The 16,664-nt window shown below is 42.8% G+C and overlaps 1 protein-coding gene across 2 annotated transcripts; it reads left to right on the top strand.

The window, feature by feature from the left end:
* Positions 1 to 9,450: 9,450 nt before the first annotated feature.
* Positions 9,451 to 14,442, top strand: gba3 (glucosidase, beta, acid 3). 2 transcript variants are annotated; one of them, XM_047386318.1, is made up of 5 exons: positions 9,451 to 9,665; positions 11,284 to 11,508; positions 11,592 to 12,394; positions 12,664 to 12,787; positions 13,942 to 14,442. In XM_047386318.1, exons 1-5 carry the CDS (start codon positions 9,611 to 9,613, stop codon positions 14,169 to 14,171), a joined length of 1,437 nt encoding a protein of 478 aa, XP_047242274.1. In that variant the 5' UTR covers positions 9,451 to 9,610; the 3' UTR covers positions 14,172 to 14,442. The 2 variants fall into 2 exon arrangements, with proteins under 2 accessions (XP_047242274.1, XP_047242275.1); XM_047386319.1 differs by lacking the exon at positions 13,942 to 14,442 and adding an exon at positions 13,742 to 13,788.
* The last annotated feature ends 2,222 nt before the right edge of the window (positions 14,443 to 16,664 follow it).

Genomic DNA, 16,664 nt, shown 5'->3' with positions numbered 1-16,664 from the left:
TAACCTCATTTGGCCTAAAAGAGGAAATCTTAAGTTCAATTTTGCGGACAGTGAAGAAAAAGTTATATGTTGTTTTTTATCATTTGTAATATTTCATAGGGCTATGTTGGAACATCTGAGTTTAGAAATGTAAATTTTTTTTAAATTGGTAAAAAAAAAAATTTAAATGAGTGACATCAGGAGCCAGTTGAAGTAGCTCGGGCATCTGTCTCAGATGCCTCCTGGACGCCTGCCCCGGGAGGTGTTCCAGGCACATCCCACCAGGAGGAGGCCCAGGGGACGGCCCAGAACACACTGGAGGGACTATGTATCTCGGCTGGCCTGGGAACGCCTCGGACTTCCCCCAGAGGAGCTGGAGGAGGTGTCTGGGGAGAGGGAAGTCTGGGCGTCTCTGCTCAGTCTGCTGCCCCCGCGACCTGGTTCTGAATAAACGGAAGGCAACGAGTACCCATACAAGTAAAAATGACACCGATCTGTTTGGCTGTGATAACGCAATGCTTTCTGTAAGATTCCAATAAGGAAATGACTAGGGTAATGACCGACCATTTGTTGATAATAGTTAAAGTATGCTAACTGGTCTCGCTGAAAGAAACTTGTTAGAAATGCAATCCGTATTGGCAGTTTCAAAATGCCTGTAAAGTGCTGTATTTTTACGTGATAAAGACAAAAGGAATGTTTTACAAATAAATGCTTTATTAAAATATGTCTGATGCTGATTTCATAGGAAACAACCGAACAGAAGTGAAAATAACAGTTCATTACTGCAGTTATCGCTTTATGCCGTATGTATGGTAGCCATGTTGGATTTTGAGGTTGAGGAAGGATACCTCCAATATTTCAAGTGAGAATTCCCACTTCAGGGGCACATTCCAGTTTTTTTTTTTTCTAACTTAGAACAACATCCTTTATCATTGAAAAGTTGTAAGGGGGTGAGTATAAACTAGCATAGATTTAATTGAATCATACTTTTGTAGTCACAGTGTTACATTTTGCACACAAGACAGGGTTGAATTGGATAGCTTTATCTTAATTTATTAAGCCTACCTTAATAAATTAAATCTTGCTTTAAAAACTGCACTCTGTATTTCCTTTGGCTATGTTTGTCTGATAATACCAATTGTTTGATGAGCTCAATCATTTAAGTGTGGCAAGAAACCAACATCAGAAGAAGTCAGGTAGATGTAATGTCATGATTGATTGTCAGTTTACAGAAAAAGCCACACTATCCATAAAAAAGCCACGGGTAACTATCTAGAGAAAGAAGAACTCTTCTAACCATCCTGGTTGTCCAGAAAATTCTCCTGATGGTTCCCTCCACTTTTGAAGCCAACTTTCTGGACTTCCACCAAACTAAAGGGAATTTATATGCTTTTCTTTGGTGCCTTGACTTGAACAACTGATTCTTTATCTGCCCCTGCTCCTCCCGTTTGTCTGAGTGCATAAACAGGTTCGGTCTAGTTTGCTGTCGCCATGACAGATGAAGTCACATGAGGTCTTAAAATCCCAGACTCTGGATACGAAGCAGAGTGAGTAGAAAGGCCAACTCATACGGTTCTGATCGTTTCTTTTTCACACAATGTATTTTCTTTTGTTATGCTCAGGTTAGTGGGTCACTTCAGTCCATAGAAATGTAAAGAAGTGGACAATACCGAACTAAGATATCTGTAACATTAGAGCCCTAACAGGACCAATTTCAAAACAATTGCAAGTTTTTGAGCCCTAAATATCTAAAATAATCACTGTTTAAAATACAGATGGTTTCTAAATGTGTAAATGCACAATGTGGGAATCAGCTGGGTACAAATTCCAGTCATAAATGTTTTGTGCTTGTACAGCCCTTGAGAAAAGCTCATTTTGCAAAACTCACATCACTAAAGTGACACTGACCCATTGCTTTGGTTAAGCTGCTAAAGATATGCAGGTATTTCCTGTTATACTGCACCTTATAAAAGTATTCATACCCTTTGAAACTGTTCAAATTTTGTGTCACAAAAACCACCAACTTCTGTGTATTTTATTGGACTTTTATGTAATAGACCAACACAAAGAAGTGCATCATTGTGAAGTGGAAGGAAAATGACACCTGCTATGTTTTCAAGTAAATTTATTAATAATAATCCAAGAAATGCTGTGTGTATTGTTTTCTTCCCATTTGTAAAACAACCTTTTGCTGCAATTGCAACTACAAGTCTTTTGCAGGTGTGCTTCTACCAGCCCTGAACATTATTCAGATTTAATGGAAAATGTTTGGGAACATCAATTTTCAAGTCTTGCCGCCAATTCTTAAATGTATTTAGGTGCTGACTTTGACTGGGTCATTCTAAAGCATGAATATGGATATCTTATTTAAGATTGCTGCTGGAAGGTGAACCTCTGCCCCAGTCTCAACAAAGCAACTCAGTCGAGCTTTCCTGTCTGTGCTGTAGAAACTTCCCACAGCATGATGCTGCCAGCATGTTTCATGGCGTGTTCAGGGTAAAGTGGTATCAGTTTTTTGCCATACATTTTGTTTGGCAACCAGGCGGAACGCTCGGTTTTAGTCTCATATGACAAGAGCACCTTCGTCAACATGTTTGCTACATAGCTTGCATTGACCTGCAAACAGGACTTCTTATGGCTTTCTTCCAGCAATATTTTTTGTCTTGCCACTCTTTCATAAAAGCCAGATTTATAGAATGCATGGATAATGGTTGACTAGTTAACAGATTGTTCAACTGAGCTGTCGATCTCTTCTGCTCCTCTAGTTATCATGGACCTCTTCTTTGCTCATCTGATTAATGCTCTCCTTGCAGCCTGTTATTTTTTGTGGACTTTCATGGCTTTGTAGGTTTGTAGTATAGCTCTGTACTTTTTCTTTTATTAGATTGAACATCGCTTTTTTGAGACGTCAAGATTTAGGCTATAGTTTTACAACCTAACCCTGCTTTAAACATCTCCACAATTTTCTCCCTTTCTGTAGTGTTCCTTTGCCTCCATTATGCTGTTTGTTCACTAATGTTGGCATTACACACAAGTTTGTTTACCAATTAGATAAATTCTGAAAGTAATTGGTTGCAACGCATTTTATTTAGGGCTATCAGAGTAGATGAAGACTACAAATGTGTGCAACATATTTCAGATTTTTCTTCATACAAAAAATTGAAAACAATGCATCATTTTTCTTCCACTTGACAAACATGTTTCTAACAAATATGGGGGTTTAAATGTATTTATACTGTGTTTCTGAGTATATATACAGGATAATCCTGGGCTAATGGGTTTGTGTGTCTGTGTCTGCTCCCCTTACTCCCTGCCTTCCATGCGTCTCAACATGATGGATCTCCTGTTAAAACGGTTTTTCTCTGACACATTACCAGCTGTTCAGTGCACACTTGAACTGAAGATAAAACCAAATTAGACATTTGAAGCAACGATTCCTTCTTTATTTAGATTGCTTAAAAAAAACAATAAAAAAAACATTATTGGACTAAACTGAATTTCATTCACGTCACTGAAACTGAATTTGTAGTCGTTTTGAATGAAAGGTCCTGACATGGCTTTTGTTGAGAACGAGCACTATTCAAATACACTGAATACATTTAAGGTGAAATAGTCTGTGATATTTTCTGTTGTTCTTTGATATCTTTAGTAAAACCAAAATATACATATATAAATATTAGGTGCAATGTTTCAGATTGGCCGATGTCAGTCAAGCTGTTGCAAAGTTGAGTATATTTATCTGAAAGAAACCTGGTGTCCCCTTGTGGGCAGAACCTGCAACTGCAAGTTGCTGTGGCCTCTACTAATTGACTGTTCTTCATATACAGGTCCTTCTCAAAATATTAGCATATTGTGATAAAGTTCATTATTTTCCATAATGTCATGATGAAAATTTAACATTCATATATTTTAGATTCATTGCACACTAACTGAAATATTTCAGGTCTTTTATTGTCTTAATACGGATGATTTTGGCATACAGCTCATGAAAACCCAAAATTCCTATCTCACAAAATTAGCATATTTCATCCGACCAATAAAAGAAAAGTGTTTTTAATACAAAAAACGTCAACCTTCAAATAATCATGTACAGTTATGCACTCAATACTTGGTCGGGAATCCTTTTGCAGAAATGACTGCTTCAATGCGGCGTGGCATGGAGGCAATCAGCCTGTGGCACTGCTGAGGTCTTATGGAGTCCCAGGATGCTTCGATAGCGGCCTTTAGCTCATCCAGAGTGTTGGGTCTTGAGTCTCTCAACGTTCTCTTCACAATATCCCATAGATTCTCTATGGGGTTCAGGTCAGGAGAGTTGGCAGGCCAATTGAGCACAGTGATACCATGGTCAGTAAACCATTTACCAGTGGTTTTGGCACTGTGAGCAGGTGCCAGGTCATGCTGAAAAATGAAATCTTCATCTCCATAAAGCTTTTCAGCAGATGGAAGCATGAAGTGCTCCAAAATCTCCTGATAGCTAGCTGCATTGACCCTGCCCTTGATAAAACACAGTGGACCAACACCAGCAGCTGACACGGCACCCCTGACCATCACTGACTGTGGGTACTTGACACTGGACTTCTGGCATTTTGGCATTTCCTTCTCCCCAGTCTTCCTCCAGACTCTGGCACCTTGATTTCCGAATGACATGCAGAATTTGCTTTCATCCGAAAAAAGTACTTTGGACCACTGAACAACAGTCCAGTGCTGCTTCTCTGTAGCCCAGGTCAGGCGCTTCTGCCGCTGTTTCTGGTTCAAAAGTGGCTTGACCTGGGGAATGCGGCACCTGTAGCCCATTTCCTGCACACGCCTGTGCACGGTGGCTCTGGATGTTTCTACTCCAGACTCAGTCCACTGCTTCCGCAAGTCCCCCAAGGTCTGGAATCGGCCCTTCTCCACAATCTTCCTCAGGGTCTGGTCACCTCTTCTCGTTGTGCAGCGTTTTCTGCCACACTTTTTCCTTCCCACAGACTTCCCACTGAGGTGCCTTGATACAGCACTCTGGGAACAGCTTATTCGTTCAGAAACTTCTTTCTGTGTCTTACCCTCTTGCTTGAGGGTGTCAATAGTGGCCTTCTGGACAGCAGTCAGGTCGGCAGTCTTACCCATGATTGGGGTTTTGAGTGATGAACCAGGCTGGGAGTTTTAAAAGCCTCAGGAATCTTTTGCAGGTGTTTAGAGTTAACTCGTTGATTCAGATGATTAGGTTCATAGCTCGTTTAGAGACCCTTTTAATGATATGCTAATTTTGTGAGATAGAAATTTTGGGTTTTCATGAGCTGTATGCCAAAATCATCTGTATTAAGACAATAAAAGACCTGAAATATTTCAGTTAGTTCGTTCGTTCGTCGTCTTCCGCTTATCCAGGGCCGGGTCGCGGGGGCAGCAGACTCAGCAGAGACGCCAAGACGTCCCTCTCTCCAAACACCTCCGCCAGCTCCTCCAGGGGGAGCCCAAGGCGTTCCCAGGCCAGCCGAGAGACATAGTCCCTCCAGCGTGTCCTGGGCCGTCCCCTGGGCCTCCTCCCGGTGGGACGTGCCTGGAACACCTCCCGAGGAAGGCGTCCAGGAGCCATCCGGTATAGATGCCCGAGCCACCTCAACTGGCTCCTCTCAATGTGGAGGAGCAGCGGCTCTACTCCGAGCTCCTCCCGGATGGCCGAGCTCCTCACCCTATCTCTAAGGGAGTGCCCGGCCACCCTACGGAGGAAGCTCATTTCAGCCGCTTGTATCCATGATCTCGTTCTTTCGGTCATGACCCAAAGTTCATGGCCATAGGTGAGGGTAGGAACGTAGACCGACCAGTAAATTGAGAGCTTTGCTTTTCGGCTAAGCTCTCTCTTCACCACAATGGATCGGCACAGCGCCCCCATTACTGTGGCAGCCGCACCGATCCGTCTGTCGATCTCCCGCTCCATTCTTCCCTCACTTGTGAACAAGACCCCGAGATACTTGAACTCCTCCACTTGAGGCAGGAACTCCCCTCCAACCAGAAGAGGACAAGCCACCCTTTTCCGGTCGAGAACCATGGCCTCGGACTTGGAGGAGCTGATCTTCATCCCAGCCGCTTCACACTCGGCTGCGAACCGCCACAGCGCATGCTGTAGGTCTTGGCTAGAGGGGGCCAGCAGGACCACGTCATCCGCAAAAAGAAGAGACGAAATTCACTGGTCCCCAAACCAGACCCCCTCCGGCCCTTGGCTGCGTCTAGAAATCCTGTCCATAAAAGTTATGAACAGGACCGGTGACAAAGGGCAGCCCTGCCGGAGTCCAACATGCACTGGGAACAGGTCCGACTTAGTGCCGGCAATGCGGACCAAACTCCTGCTCCGCTCGTAAAGGGACCGGATGGCCCCTAATAAAGGGCCCCCGATTCCATACTCCTGGAGCACCCCCCACAGGGCATCACGAGGGACACAGTCGAATGCCTTCTCCAGGTCCACAAAACACATGTGAAACGGTTGGGCAAACTCCCATGAACCCTCGAGCACCCTGTAGAGGGTATAGAGCTGGTCCAGTGTTCCACGGCTGGGACGAAAACCACACTGTTCCTCCTGAAGCCGAGGTTCGACTATCGGTCGGATTCTCCTCTCCAATACCCTGGCGTAGGCCTTACCAGGGAGGCTGAGGAGTGTGATCCCCCTGTAGTTGGAACACACCCTCCGGTCCCCCTTCTTATAAAGGGGGACCACCACCCCAGTCTGCCAGTCCAGAGGCACTGTCCCCGACCGCCACGCAATGTTGAAGAGGCGTGTCAACCATGACAGCCCTACAACATCCAGACACTTGAGGTACTCAGGGTGGATCTCATCCACCCCCGAAGCCTTGCCACCGCGGAGCTTTTTAACCACCTCGGTGACTTCAGCCTGGGTGATGAAAGAGTCCAACCCCGAGTCCCCAGCCTCTGTTTCCACCACGGAATGCGTGATGGCAGGATTGAGGAGATCCTCGAAGTACTCCTTCCACCGCCCGATAATGTCCTCAGTCGAGGTCAGCAGTCTCCCGCCCCCACTATAAACAGTGTTGGCAAAGCACTGCTTCCCCCTCCTGAGGCGCCGGACGGTTTGCCAGAATCGCTTCGAGGCCAACCGGTAGTCCTTCTCCATGGCCTCACCGAACTCTTCCCAGGCCTGAGTTTTTGCCTCTGCCACAGCCCGGGCCGCAGCACGCTTGGCCTCACGGTACCCGTCAGCCGCCTCAGGAGTCCCACAAGCCAACCACAGCCGATAGGACTCCTTCTTCAGCTTAACAGCATCCCTTACTGCCGGTGTCCACCACCGGGTTCTGGGATTGCTGCCACGACAGGCACCGCAGACCTTACGGCCACAGCTATGGGCAGCAGCATCGACAATAGATGCAGAGAACATGGTCCTCTCGGACTCTATGTCTCCAACATCCCCCGGGATCTGGTCGAAGCTCTCCCGGAGGTGGGAGTTGAATACATCCCTTGCCGAGGGCTCCGCCAGGCGTTCCCAGCAGACCCTCACTATGCGCTTGGGCCTGCCGAGTCTGTCCGGCTTTCTCCTCTTCCAGCGGATCCAACTCACCACCAGGTGATGATCAGTGGACAGCTCAGCCCCTCTCTTCACCCGAGTGTCCAAAACATGCGGCCGAAGGTCTGATGATACGACAACAAAGTCGATCATCGACCTCCTGCCTAGGGTGTCCTGGTGCCAAGTGCACTGATGGACACCCTTATGTTTGAACATGGTGTTCGTTATGGACAATCCGTGACTAGCACAGAAGTCCAATAACAAAACACCACTCGGATTCAGATCGGGGAGGCCATTCCTCCCGATCACGCCTCTCCAGGTGTCACTGTCGTTCCCCACGTGGGCGTTGAAGTCCCCGAGCAGAATAATGGAGTCCCCGGGAGGGGCACTATCCAGCACCCCCGACAGGGACGCCAAGAAGGCAGGGTACTCTGCACTACCACTCGGCCCGTAGGCTGAAATGATAGTCAGAGACCTCTCCCCAACCCGAAGGCGCAGGGATACAACCCTCTCATCCACTGGGGTAAACCCCAACACGAAACGGCTGAGCTGGGGGGCAACAAGCAAACCCACACCAGCCCGCCGCCTCTCCCCGTGGGCCACTCCAGAGTAGAAGAGAGTCCAACCCCTCTCAAGGAGATGGGTTCCAGAGCCCACGCTGTGCGTGGAGGCGAGCCCGACTATTTCTAGTCGATATCTCTCGACCTCCCGCACAAGCTCAGGCTCCTTCCCCCCCAGCGAGGTGACATTCCACGTCCCTAGAGCCAGCCTAAGCATCCGGGGATCGGGCCGTTGAGGTCTCCACCTTCGTCCGCCACCCAATCCTCTTTGCACCGGTCCCTCACGGTTCCCCCTGCAGGTGGTGGGCCCACTGGGGGATGGCCTCGCGTCTCTTGTTCGGGCTTGGCCCGGCCGGGTCCCGCGAGGAGCAACCCGGCCACCAGGCGCTCTCCGACGAGTCCCGACCCCAGGCCTGGTTCCAGGGTGGGACCCCGGCTCCGCCGTACCGGGCGACGTCACTTGCCTCGATATTGTGTTCTTCATGAGGGGTTCTTGAACCATTCTTTGTCTGACCCATCACCTAGAACCTGTTTGCCATGGGAGACCCTACCAGGGGCATTTAGGCCCCAGACAACATAGCCTCTAGGATCATTTGAGCACTCAAACCCCTCCACCACGTTAAGGTGACGGTTCAAGGTTCAGTTAGTGTGCAATGAATCTAAAATATATGAATGTTAAATTTTCATCATGACATTATGGAAAATAATGAACTTTATCACAATATGCTAATATTTTGAGAAGGACCTGTATTAGTATTTAATGACAGTCAATTTAATGGAATTTTATTGAATAAGTGGTTGATAACTGCAATTTTATTTCAATATGCCTGTTTCATTTTGTGCAAACCTAATGAAGATGTAGAGAAAAAAAAAATGTTGAAAGAAGACTAAATAAAGGATCACCCTAACCCCCAAATACACTTATAACAAAGTCACAAACCCTATATTAATAATTATTTATTTTAAAGATTATAAATCATCATTAATACAGATAAAGCAACTAAATCTAATGCAAATCACAATACATTTTGGGTGTAACTACATGTAACTTCCCTTCTGGGATTAATAAACTGTCTATCCAGTCAAATTACATCTAGAAGAGTGTGCTATTTGCACGGTCCTCCATATGACTTTGTGTCCACATCCCCTTATGGAAAGTTGGGTTATTTTTCGGGATCCGGATCATTCCGTTGAGCTCAGCAAAAGCTGTTAACTCATCTACTTGTGCATTTACGCATCATATTTGATTAATAAGACTGCAATATTTGTAGCTTACATTGAGGGGAAGAAAAGCCGCCAAACACAGTATAATGAACTATATAGGGAACAAATGGAACAAATGCGTTCAGGGTTCATCGGCTCTCATCGTTCACCAGAAGAGGGGGCACAAATAGCCGGCTCTTCCTGTGAAGAAAACGACAGTGTTGTCGGATTGAGAGCGGCATAGTCTCCTCTAAACAGACTCAGGCGGAGAGATGAACCACTTCGGCGTACAAATTAAAAGATAAATTCACCTCTGACCGATGTAAACCAGCGAGAGCTATTAGGACTGCTAAATTGGGTTCTTAAAGCGCCAAGAAACATGTTCCCGCGAGACTTTGCTTGGGGAGCGGCAACCTCTGCGTACCAAATAGAAGGTAAACACAGCAACGAGACTTGAGCTAATGCATGTATGTGAGGATGTTTATGACCGTTTTAAATTCTGTTCAAACAAAGCTGAACTCATTTAGGACCTTAAAGTCTGATTTGACATACTTATAGATCTTATCATCTTATCAAAAAGAGCATGCATAAATGTGTGTAAGCTGCACAAGTTAACTTATCTTAACATTAACCTTATCTTGGAACTGGCAGAAGGAGTGCAAAGGTTCACATGGTTGTTGGAGACCAATGCAATAGAATAATCAATCGGAGTGGAGTTAAGCAAGTTATAAGACAGCTGCAACTTTATGTACATTGCATTTAAAAGTGTTGCGCGCCGTGCTGCACAGCAATGATTAGACACAATCAAGTTTAGTAAAATTATACTTTATAAAGCAATAGTAAGATAACAGAAATGATAATACAAAACACACAATAGGACATTTATTATGATCGAATAAAACTGTATAATTAAAGTAATTCATAAAACACAAATTACAGTTGTATAGAAAATACAATCTAAAAATGGATGTAAACAATATAAAAGTTGAGATGACAAGGAATCTGAGTTTTTCAGTTCAATTCAGCTTATTTCTATTGTGCTAATTCAGAATAAATGTAACCTCAAGCTGCTTTATAGAACCAACGGTTGCAATATTTTACAGAAATATAAAATCAAATATTGCCAATCATGACAATTCTTGTTATAATACAATGCAGTGAAATTCAGTTCAAAATACCGATTGGTAAAAACCTACCTAAGGAAGTCCATTTGGTTACATGGAGTCATTGACTTTGCAGCAATCCATAATAATGATCAAGCATGTGGCGACAGTGGAAAGGAACAACTCCCTTTTAGCAGAAACAAACCTCCAGCATAATCTAGCTCAGCATTAGCAGGCCTTCTGCTGGAAAATAATAATAAATAAAACATCTTAAAATCTCTGAACAGTAATAATGTTGGTAGGGAAGCTGTCCCACAGAATAGGAAGAACAACTCTAAAGGTGCGGTCACCTCGCTTTTTAATTTCGATCTTGGAGCATCTGGCTATTTGGTGCAGTAAATGAGCCTGCATTTAAGACAGGTGCAGCCCATTAAGAACTTTAAAAAGCCAACAGTAAAATCTTGAAAGCTATCCTGTAACTGCCTGGAAGCCAGTGGAGTGGGGCCAAAACTGGATTTAAATGCTTTCTCTGTCTGGTTCATAACAAAAACTGAGACAACATTTTGCCCTAGGTGCAAATGATTGAGGAAATATCGATCCTTTCCTTTATACAAAGACTTATTCATCTAAGCTTCTGAAATATGCGTAAATAATTAAGACTTTATGAAAGTAAAACAGCTTTACTTTGACTAGAGGCTTTAATTGGAATTGGAAATTGGCTACTAAATGTATCTAACTATTAAATTAAATCTATTAATTTTCCAGCCAGATCAGATGACTTCTGTTTCCTGTGTCATTAAGATAAAGGAAATTTGATGATTTGATGTTGGCTATAATCACATTATAATTACTATAAAATGCACATACCTTAAAAAGAGTAGTTTCTCCTTTTGTTAGGAATCTTAATCCCTTCTTTTATTTAAGTGTAAACTTTCTTGTGCTTGCTTAGGTGGATGGCAGGCTGATGGAAAGGGACCGAGTATTTGGGACACGTTCTGTCATGAGAAGGGTGGAGTTTTTGGAAATCAAAACGGAGATGTGACCTGTAACAGCTATGAACTCTGGGAGAAAGACCTGGAGTGTATCCAGCAGCTTGGCCTGACGCACTACCGCCTGTCTCTTTCTTGGGCGCGCCTCCTGCCTGATGGGACGATCCGGAACGTAAACCAGAAAGGTAATAACGTACCCTTAAAAGACCCATGACAGAATGAAACTCAACTCTAAAGAGGACGATTTCAGTATATCTCTCTCCAACAGGTGTACAGTACTATAATAGAGTGATTGATGACTTGCTGGCATGTGATGTATCCCCAATGGTCACTCTGTACCACTTTGACCTGCCGCAAGCAATTCAAAACCTAGGAGGTTGGAAGTCACCCGATGTAGCAACTCTCTTTGACAGCTACAGCAAGTTTTGCTTCCAGACATTCGGGGATCGCGTCAAACTCTGGATCACCATCAATGAGCCGCATGTGTGCGCCAGGTTAGGTCACGAAGTCGGCATCCACGCCCCGGGGTTAAAAGAAAAGGGAACCGCTGCCTACCTGGTAGGGCATAACATGCTGCGAGCTCACGCCATGGCCTGGCACAGCTACAACTCTGAGTACAGAACAACGCAGAAGGGTGCAGTGTCTCTGGCTCTCAACAGCGACTGGTTTGAGCCTCTAGATCCATTACGCCATGAAGACGTTGCCTCAGCTGAACGTGACCTCGCCTTCACCCTGGGCTGGTTTGCCTGGCCAGTGTTTATTACTGGAGATTATCCAGAATTGATGAGATCGGCCATAGAAACTCAGTCCAAGATGATGGGATACAGTGGCAACTGGAGACTTCCCAGGTTCTCAAAGGAAGACCCTCCGATTTTAGGAACAGCTGACTTCTTTGCACTAAACTACTACACATCCCGGAAGGTCAAATCAGGAGGGTGTTGCGGGCCGATGTTGAGTATGAAGAGGGACTTGGATGCAGAAGAGGTTTTAGATCCATCCTGGCCAATTTCTGGGGTGTCTTGGCTGGCTGTTGTCCCACATGGTTTAAGGAAACTTCTTAAATATATAAAGGTATAATAAAACTTCATCCTTTTCAATAATCTCTTTTTAGACACGCCCAGAAGCACACTGATGCCCCATTAGTGCTGTCACATTGTGTGAAATGGTTACTTTGTTGGGAAAAAGTGTTTGCAAACGAGCAATTTCCTGCAGTTGTGCCTCGTCACAGACCATTAGCTTGAACCTGGCACTGTTAAAATGCAGCCAATCTGTCTCCTCTCTGAATGCCTGACAACTGTGATACGTTGCTTGACAAAAACATTTGCCCTGTGACTTTCCAGGATGTCTTTAACAACCCGACAATCTACATCACAGAGAACGGCTTCGCTCAGGTTGGCCCGCTGCAAATTGAGGATGTTGAACGATGCAAGTTTTACAGAAGCACCATCTCGGAAGTGGTTAAAGGTACATGCTTATATTTAAGCTAGTTGGCGATTGGCCTGAAATAATAAGGAAAACACTTAACATTATGTGGATTGGGGGAGTTTAGTTAAGAAGTTCTGGTTATCCAACACTGAAATGCAGTTTGAGATATTATCTTGCATAAATGTTCCGTGTATTCCCAAGTATGTGCTTACTCATTAGAATAACAGTACAGAGTACTTTTAGTTTTTAGTTAAAAGCTGAAGATCTTGCCTGTTCTTTGGTATCACCTATAGTTCAGATGATTAGGTTAGTACCAATCTATGGAAATCTGGGCAAACAACGGCCAGTTGATCGATGATTTCATTGTTCATGTTTGCATCAGACCAATAAGAGGTTTAGCTAGGCCCGGTTTAGATCAGTGCAATCATGAAAAAAAGGATCAGTTGTTGGTTTTTAATGCATCAACAATCTGGTCTTTACCAGGCTTCTATTTTCAAGTGTACAAAAACACCACAGTTCCCACCATGTCGTTTTTGATTAAGCAAACATGAGGCCAACATGTTAGAAAAAGAAAATTGGTACAACGTTTTAAATACCTTAGATTTTGGCAAGAGGGGGTTACTTTCTTTTCACCATGACAGCACTTATTCTTACCTGTGCTGTGTGGTGTTGCGATTTGTTGAAGGTTAGCTTTAGGTGGAGTTCCAAATTTTAATGAACAACCATGTTATTTTTATTTGTAGGGTTTAAAAAAAAAATTACAACATCGAACTTTTGCAAAAAAGAGGATGAATACATTTTCTTCTATGAGATGTTGATCTTTGTGGAAATACATGTAAAAAAAAACCCCCACATAGTTTACAAGAAAAAATGATCTAAAACAACGTTAACAATTTGGTTAAGCAAGCACCAGTTCACATCAGAAGATCGATAGAGCTGATTGGGCCCCATCGGCAATAATCAATAGTAATATTGCAATCATACATTTTCCAGATATCAAGCATCACTACATGTTGTACATCTCGCCAACATAGTCTCTGCAGATCAGCATCTAAGTACGCATCAGTTTTTTTTTCTTATTAAATCGTTTCTGCATAGTGAATTAATAATCAAAGAAAATAAAAAGGAAAAATCCTGTTTTACAAACTCAAGTCCGGCAATCGTTCCATGTCCCGTCTATGTTTTGTGTTCAGCTATAGAAGAGGATGGGGTCAACGTCCGCGGGTATTTTGCATGGTCACTGATGGACAACTTTGAATGGGCTGATGGATTCAGCGTACGTTTCGGCCTTTTCCACGTAGAGTTCTCCGGTGCCGAGCTGAGCCGAACCATCTACCGGTCTGGACGGGAATACTCGAAGATCATCTCAAAATACAAATCTGCTCAAAGTGGATGCCAGGGATTTTTAGATGATGACTATTGATGAAAACAAGAAGAAGGTGTTTCAGACATATAAAGAAACAGTTTGTAAGTTTTGGTTTTAAGGTCCAGAAAGTAAAAATTCATTGAACTCTTTTTATACATTGACCATTATATCAGCTGGATGATAAATTAAGCTGCAATTCTTTAACATGTCGATTTGTTTTCTGTAGCAAAGGCTGAAGGAAACATGACTGAATGTAGTTTTTTTCAAAACTAAACAGGAAACCCATCAATCAATGAAATAAATACAATAAAATAATAAATTAAATGACTGTACAGACTGCCATTTAAATATCGAGCTATTGATTTCACAACAAGAATGTTTTGAGGAGTCAAGTTGAGGCTTTCAGGAACACTATAAAAACTGTCGAGCATGGGGGTGGAAGCATCATGCTGAGGCTCTGTTTTGCTGTCAGGAGTACAGGTGCATTGGCCAAAGTGAATGGAATAATGAACATATGGAGGGCAACATCCAAAATCAATTTCACCACCAAAAGTCCATGGTTTCACAGCAGTATTCTTTTGGAGATTTATCCAGATATTATTGAGGGTGTATGTATATATTTGAGCCTGTATGTGTAATTTTACCTAGCGCTGAAAAAACCCTGAATAACTTGTTTAAATAAATTATTAAAATCCCCAAATTAATAATATTTTGGCCGATAAGTGCATGTAAACTATATAAATAATACAACAAGCTTAGCATTTCCCACTTTTATGTCTCTTTCAATAATCAGCCATTTAAATGGTAGCATCATCACAATCTCATAGCAAGTTTTAACAAATTTAAAAGTAGATGGAATCGGTTTTCTTTCTTTAGTTCAACATTTAGAAAATCTCTCAGGTCCTCTTAGGTAATAATGTAAACACAAATACAAAAACATGGCCTGCACTAATATAACTTAGAGAACTGAGCACTAACTTCCAACTTATACAAAGAAAAACAACTAAAAATAGGAATAAAACTAAGATTGTTTTAATAGCCTGAAAACTAGAAAATACAATAAACAAGGATGCACATGCTTTTCCCCTTCAATATAAAGGAGCTGTATCTATTTAACATAAAGACTGAGTTGATTATGCATTTAAGGACTTATTTCTGATGATTTATGCTGAAACGCCCATCAGTAATCAGGAAAGAATAATACAAGTTCGGACTGTGATGGGATCTGTTTGTGAGACTACACTGCCACCTAGTGGTACGGAAAGAAAGTACAGTTCACCCGCTGAATTCCCTGTGTCAGACTTCCCGATATGATGCAGTGATATATGACGTGCTGGTTGAACAATAAACAACTGAAGCAGCTCTTAAACCACAATACATCTTACATTTACTACAATTAATATTAGGGCTTTTAGTGTGAAGGAAAATGCCATTTATATTCTGTGTAGGGGGGTGGGACTGTGTTTGCAATAATAAGCATGGTGTGTATCGTGACATCCAGTTGGATGTGCTCATCGGTTTCAACAGATGTGAATAATACCCTTGTGCCCTGTATCCATCTAAGTCAAGACGTGTGAGAATCTCTTTTGTCTTGTGATGAATAAAAAGCTTATAGTGGAAACATGAATAATGTTGCTGCTACGTGCATCACGTCTTCTTTGCAGGATGATTTGAGGACAAAGTTGAACCACATGTATTCTTTCAGCAATAATAAAGCTCACCAAATAACTGGGGGTGATTTAAAGTTTTAAAACTGACTTGCAATAGATCACTTTGGTTGGCTTATTAGATTGCATGAGAAAAAAACTGATTCCATGTGTTTTACTAGAGAAGGATCTAAAAGTGTCAGCTTCTCTCTTAAATGTTCATGAGTGACTCTAATGTAATATATATTTTACATTTAGAGAGACACATGAAGCTGATGGCCTTTATATATCTTAAGTGATTAACAGAAAGCAAACTAAAACTAAAATAATTTCTAAGACTTGAAGAGATAATAAATGTAGGATATATTTTGTATTTCTGCTTCTTTCTGAAGATTTCCCCTTGATTGGGTCTGACCCGTAATCAGCAGATCAAATTTCTGATTCCGGTACATTAAATGCATCAAAACTAAAAACTCCCACTTTTTCCATTCTCTGAAAGCATTAACAAGTAGCATGTTGTTTGATGCACTGTTTTTGTTTAGTAAAACTCATAAAGGTTGGAAACAAAATTACAATCTCTACCAATCAACATACAGCACATATTTTTAAAAACACAACAGTATGACCTTTGGGAATGTGTGAAGTATACGTGCAAAAAGAGGTGAACTAAAAACTGGAATATTGTAAGGACTTAAACAAAAAGCTGATCTCATGTATCAAGAGTCAACATCATAAGTCAAGTAGCTTTGAATCAGGCTTTCTTCCCTCGACTCATCTTTTCAGCTCCTCAGCTAGGACTTGATTAGTAATTCCAGCAGCTGTCTTCCAGTATTGATGGATTCCATCTTCTATCACCGTGTAGAAGTACCTGCCATAGGTGGAAGAAGCTCAACTGCTGCTGGAT

Source organism: Girardinichthys multiradiatus, chromosome 14 (assembly GCF_021462225.1).
Source record: "Girardinichthys multiradiatus isolate DD_20200921_A chromosome 14, DD_fGirMul_XY1, whole genome shotgun sequence".
In the NCBI taxonomy this organism is placed as follows: Eukaryota; Metazoa; Chordata; class Actinopteri; order Cyprinodontiformes; family Goodeidae; genus Girardinichthys; species Girardinichthys multiradiatus.
This window is presented reverse-complemented; position numbering and strand designations above follow the sequence as displayed.

Bases quoted from the DNA above. Each gene is read 5' to 3' on its own strand.
- gba3 (XM_047386318.1), top strand. From the start codon at position 9,611: ATGTTCCCGCGAGACTTTGCTTGGGGAGCGGCAACCTCTGCGTACCAA. The intron at 9,666-11,283 runs GTAAACACAGCA...GTGCTTGCTTAG, and splicing joins CTCTGCGTACCAAATAGAAG to GTGGATGGCAGGCTGATGGA. The intron at 12,788-13,941 runs GTACATGCTTAT...TTTTGTGTTCAG, and splicing joins CATCTCGGAAGTGGTTAAAG to CTATAGAAGAGGATGGGGTC.